The 6,316-nt window shown below is 41.5% G+C and overlaps 1 protein-coding gene across 1 annotated transcript; it reads right to left on the bottom strand.

Moving 5' to 3' along the window:
* On the bottom strand, positions 1-2,746 carry GPR27 (G protein-coupled receptor 27). The gene has a single exon (XM_073644743.1). It carries the CDS (start codon positions 2,365-2,367, stop codon positions 1,255-1,257), a length of 1,113 nt encoding a protein of 370 aa, XP_073500844.1. The 5' UTR covers positions 2,368-2,746; the 3' UTR covers positions 1-1,254.
* Between the last annotated feature and the right edge of the window lie 3,570 nt (positions 2,747-6,316).

Here is a 6,316-nt window from a genome sequence, read left to right as displayed (position 1 = left end):
AAGGAAGGAAGAGGGGAAGGAAGAAATGAAAGAAGGAAGGAAGAGAGGGGAAGGAAGGGAGAGGAAGGAAGAAAGGAAGGAAGGAATGAAAGAAGGAAGGAAGGAAGAGAGGGGAAGGAAGGAAGGAAGAAAGGAATGAAAGAAGGAAGAAGGGAGGGGAAGGAATGAAAGAAGGAAGGAAGGAAGAAAAGGGAAGGAAAGAATGAAGGAATGAAAGAAGGAAGGAAGGAAATTTGTCCAAATAGATCGAGCCATCATGTTGCAATTATACAAATTGAGGAAATGGTGTATTTCTGAAATATGTAAAATGTATTTCAGTCAGGAAGGAAAGAGGAAGAAGGAAAGAAAGAAGAATGGAAAAAGAAAGTAAGAAGGAAAGAAAGAAGAAAGGAAGGAAAAAGAAATGAGAAAGGAAGGAAAAAGAAACGAGGAAGGAAAGAAAGAGATAAAGAAGGAAATTTGTCCCAAAAATATGAAATATGAAAAAGAAATATGTAAAATGTGTTAGGAAGAAAGACAGAAAGAAGGAAAGAAATAAGGAAAGAAAGAAATGTATCCAGATAGATCCAACCATTATGTTGCAATAATTCAAATAAAGGAAATTGTGTATTTCTGGAATATGTAAAATGTATAGGAAGGAAGGAAGGAAATTATGTATGTCTGAAATAAATGAAAACTTTAAAAGATTCTATTCAGCCATCAAACCTTCCAGTTTCTACAAAGAGTAGAAATAATAAAATAAAATAATAATGTATGATTGTGTTTTCTTAGAAATCTCAAAAAAGCCCCCCACCCCCCATAACTGTGAATGAGGAGATCTAGTGTTATCATCCACCCTCTCTACATTAACCCCAAGGCTATTAACATATAATGATGACTACAGTAAGTGTATCATGTCTCTATGGTTACAATGTATCCAGCCTTCATCCTGATACCCTGTTTTCTAGCTGCATCCTGTAACCCTCATCATCATAATGAGAAGCACTCCAGGAAAACGATGATTGACAGCTCAGTCGCCTGCTGCACTGCAACAGCCTCAGTGTCTGAATGAATTACAGTCTGGTAGTTAACCCCTAATGCTACCAACCCCCAACACTGCAACCCAAGCAACGCAACATCACGCCATCCAATAAATCACAAACAGAATATGTTGGACTAGTGGGTGGTAAAATCTATCTCAAACCATCCCTGGCATAATGAAATAGAATTGCCCAACTGGTCAAACATTGCATCCTCCAGGGGGACGCTGACATATTAGGTATCAATATAAGGCTCTCTTTGTGTTTGTGTGTTCCTGCAAGGTACATAAGATTTCAGACACAACCTGATTTCTTTGTTCAGCATGAGGCAGACAATGGGATTTACTCCAGCCTGAGCAAATGTTAGCCAGACTGCCACAGTCAGATACCCCTGAGGGAGAGCTGCAGACTTCACAAAGACCCTTAGATAGCAAGCCACTAGGTAAGGGGCCCAGAAGAGAAGAAATAGGAAGGTGATGACATAGAACATCTTGCTGAGCCTCTTCTCTTGCTTGAATTCCTCCAGCCCCAGAAGCCTCCTGATCTGGGTCTGGGTGGTCTGCCTCATGCCCACCAGAGTAGGAGGTGTTGGACCTCTCCCGAATCCTGCTATCCAGTTGGCAGCTGCTTGCCCAGCAGCTCCAGGTCCATGAAAGCTCCAGTTTTGGCTGATGGCTGGGGTTAACTGAGCAGGCTTCATCTTCCTATGATCATATATAAAGAACAACAGCTTCATATAGATAAAATGTGTGGCCCCCACAATGAAGGCCAGCATGAGAAGAAAGCCCAGGCTGTCATTGGCCTTGACATAACGATGCTCAAAGGTGCATTGATCCTCCTCCTTAATAAACTTGTAGGTGCCCACCTCAAAGACAGGTGGTAGGGCCATAGCCATGGACAGGATCCATGCCATAGCAATGATTAGGATGCAAGCCCAACCTGTCATCCTCTTGCAGTAGAACCTGTGGTGGGCTATGGCCATGTACCTGGTCAAACTGATGGACAGCAGCATAAAGGCAGCATGGAAGCAAAGCAGGACTGCTCCAAAGGCCACGATCCTGCAGCTCCTCTTGCTGTAGGTCCATTGGGATCCACTGCTGATGGATTTCAGCACCAGAGGGAAACAAAGCAAAGAACGGATGAAATCTCCAATGCACAGATCCAGCATCAGGTAATAGGGAGTCCTATGCAGGCTCTTGTCTCTCAGGGTAATAAATGCAAACATGAGATTACCCAGCAAGCTGACACAGGCGATGATACCCAGGGATGCCAGCTTAGCCACCGAGCCAGGGCTGACATCAGTGGGGAGAAGGGATGCATTGCTCTTCTGCAGCTCATGACCAGCCATGGAGACAGCTGCTGCCTGCGAGTCATGTGCAGATCAGGAGAATCATTCGGCAGCTCAGGCTCTGCTAGAAGAGATGTGCAAGGTGAAGGCACAGCAGCAGCAGCAGCAGCAGCAGGCACAGCGAGTGCTGGAGGCGCAGATTGCCCACGTCTGATTGCAGGGCGACTGTCATCGCTGCAGATCTGTACAGCTGGATCCTTTACCTCTCTGCTCAGGGCAGTCCATGGGGGCCGGGGAAGCACAAATGCAGCAGGTACATTTATGTCATCTTCTCTAAGTTGCTGCTATTTCCATCCATGAAAATGATCTCTGCATCAGACATAGATAGATGATAGATAATAGATGGATAGATAACAGCTATGAAATAGATGATAGACTGATAGATGATTTAGAGATAGATGGCTAATAGATAGATATGAGATAGATTAATAGATACTGTAGATGAATATATAGATAGATATGAGATAGATTGATAGGATAGATAGACTGATAGATAAATAGAGAAATAGATGATAGATATGAGATGGATACATTAATAAATAGATAAATGGATGTATAGATAAATATGAGATAGATGGATAGATAGAGGGATGAATAGAGAAATAGATAGACAGATAAAGGGATAGATAGATAGATAGATAGATAGATATAAGATAGATAAGCAATCAACATTATTCCACTCTTATTGCAAAGTCGGTTTATTAGTAACATACAGAGTATTCAAAAAGACCTAAATAAACTGGAGCAGTGGGCAGCAACTAACAGAATGGTTTTTAACAGGGAAAAATGCAAAGTACATATATCTGGGCAATAAAAATGAAAAAAGCATATACAGAATGGGAGGAATAGAGCTAAGCAACAGTACATGTGAAAAAGACTTGGGTATACTAATAGATCACAGACTGAACATGAGTCAACAGTGTGATGCAGCAGCAAAAAAGGCAAATACAATTCTGGGATGTATTAACAGAAGCATACAGTCTAGATCACGTGAAGTCATTATCACACTTTACTCCTCTTTGGTCAGACCTCATCTGGAATACTGTGTACAGTTTTGGGCACCACATTTTAAAAAAGACATCGACCAACTGGAGCAAGTTGAGAGAAGAGCGACCAGAATGGTGACCGGTCTGCAAACCATGTCCTATGAGGAACGATTACAGGATCTGGGAATGTTTAGCTTGCAAAAAAGAAGACTGAGTGGAGACTTAATAGCTGTCTACAAATATCTCAAGGGCTGTCACATTGTAGAAGGATCATCTTTATTCTCATTTGCACAAGGAAAGACTAGAAGCAATGGGATGAAACTGAATGGGAGGAGACACAGATTAGATATTAGAAAAAACTTTTTGACAGTTAGGGTGATCAATAAGTGGAACAAGCGGCCACGAGAGGTGGTGAGTTCCCCTTCAATGGACGTCTTCAAACAGAGGCTGGACAGACATCTGTATGGGATGATTTAGTGAATCCTGCTTTGAGCAGGGGGTTAGACCAGATGACCCAGGAGGTCCCTTCCAATTCTACCATTCTATGATTCTATGATAAAATCTGCTGTTTGAAATAAACTAATAAACCAAGAACAATGTAAATGTCTCAATGCAATATAACAGATGGTTTCTCTAAGTCTCAGAATTATTCACCCATTCATGACAAGCCTCTTTAGTATTTCGTACAGCCGATTCCTCACAGGGAAATGCCTCCAGGTCACTAATATTCTTGATTTTGCCTTATTCACTTTGTTTAAGTTCCAACAAAGACTTTATATGGGGTTCAAGTCACATGACTGTGAGGGCCACACCAGAATCATCCAGGACTTCTCCTGAAACCACCCCTCTGTGGTCTGTGAGGTATGATGGCATCATTGTCCTGTTGGAAGATTCAATGGCACCGAAGGTTCAGCTCTCTCATTGTAGACATCACAAAGCCACTACATTTTACTAGGCATCACCAAGCCAATACCATGATTCACTTTAGGCATCTCTGAGCCACTACCATATTTCATTGTAAGCATCACTGAGCTATTGCCATGCTTTATTGTTGGCATCACTAAGACATTGCCTCGTTTTATTGTAGGCATCACTAAGCCATGGCTCACGTTTCATTGTAGGCATCACTGAGCCACCACCATGCTTCACAGTAGGCACCAATGAGCCACCACCATGCTTAACTGTAGGCATCACTGAGCCACCACCATGCTTAACTGTAGGCATCACTGAGCCACCACCATGTTTCACTGTAGGCAGTGTCTTTTTAAGCTTATGCTTCATTCTTCCTCCTCCAGGCATACCGATGATCCATAGGCTGAACAGTTACCGGTTTGGTTCATCACTTTACCACTTGCTGCCACCAGATCTTTCTGCAGGTCTTTTTAAGTCACTGGAGGGTTTTTGACAACCTCAAATAATCCTCAATAATCTAGTGGCAGACAGTAACTCCTTTCTGCCACGTCCAGGCAAAGTAGCCAGAGGTCTTGTAGCATTGAAACTTATGAGCTCTACTTTTAGCTGTATCTCTAGGAACATTCATTGCCCTTGCATCTTTTGGTATCCTTTTCTTTGTTTGTACAAGGCAATTATTCCTTAACTTTTTGGACCTCTCTCTGTCTTGACAAGAATAGAAGTGAATATTAGTGGCCAGGAGGCCATTGCCAATGAGAAATGTGCTAAGATTCCTCAGAAACGCTGGCAGAAGCTGGTGTCTGGCTATATATCTTATCTGCAGCAGGTCATAACAGCCAGCAGAGCGACTATCATTTACACTGTGTAATGCATACTGTAGAACAAGCGATCAAAGGATCAAGTATCCTAAGGGAATTAAAAAAATAAAATTAAAAAATATGTTTTAAATACAAAAAAAACTCATAAAATTTTGAATCTCCCTCCTTTTTCCAGTTTAAAAACAAAGAAATATAACAAAATAAACATCCGTAAAAGTCCGATCATTATTTAAAAGTAATTAACCAATATTTTAAATTCTGTAAGATGAACAAAAAAAACTAATGTCAGAAGTTTTTTGGTCGCTGCTCCTCTCTCAAAAAAATGCAATAAAAAAACTATCAAAATGTGATATTTACACCAAAACAGCTTCAATAAAAAAAGCCATGAAAAAATAAGCTCCACTGACAGAAATGCAAAGTTATGAATCTTCAGAAAATGGTGGCAAAAAAACACTATTTTTTTTCCTTTTTACAAAGTCCTGAATCTTTTTTAACTAATAAAATTAAAAGAAAACACCTCTACAAGGTTGCTATCAGCATATCCATCCTGATCTGGAAAATAATCTTACGGGATCACTCAATAAAAGTAAAAACAGGGTGGAGGGAGGGGGGGACAAAGTGCGAAAAATGAACAATGGCCCAGTTTTTAAAGGGGTTGTCCAGGACTTTAAAATTGTTGGCCTATTCTTAGGAAAGGTCATCAATGTCTGATCGGTGGGGTGCGACTCCCACCACCCCCCGCCGATCAGCTAATCCCGGTATTGGCACAACTCTGTTCACTTTGTAGTGCCCGTGGTTGGATATTGCATATCTGACCCTTATTCAGATGAATAGGGGGTGGATGTGCAGTACCCGGTCATGGCCACTATTCTGTCGGAGGAGCTGTGCTGTGCAGCTCCGGCCAATATAGCTGATTGGAGGGGTGGTGGGTGTCACACCCCCACTGATCAGACATTGATGACCAATGCTAAGGATAGGCCATTAATGTTAAAATCATGGACAACCCATTTAAGGACTGGGCCATTGTTCTTTTTTTTTTCTTTGATTGCTGCTGTAGATATAGAGATTGTATCTCAGAAGTAAATATCGGAGGGGATTGTGAGGGGGGGTGGGGTGGATGGAGGGGGGTTCTGTCCTCACTTGATAACTTCAATGGAGACTGATTGTGATCATTCTCCTTGTAGTTTCTCTTTGATTTGCTCATTGTAAACATTGTATAAATGTTTCCCAAAC

Source organism: Phyllobates terribilis, unplaced genomic scaffold (genome assembly GCF_046119375.1).
Source record: "Phyllobates terribilis strain yellow unplaced genomic scaffold, ASM4611937v1 Scaffold_8__6_contigs__length_399053987, whole genome shotgun sequence".
Lineage (NCBI taxonomy): Eukaryota > Metazoa > Chordata > Amphibia > Anura > Dendrobatidae > Phyllobates > Phyllobates terribilis.
Note: the sequence above shows the minus strand (reverse complement) of the source record. Positions and strands in the feature narration are given on the sequence as shown.

Excerpts from the sequence above, each read along its gene's own strand:
- GPR27 (XM_073644743.1), bottom strand. The coding sequence starts at position 2,367 with ATGGCTGGTCATGAGCTGCAGAAGAGCAATGCATCCCTTCTCCCCACT.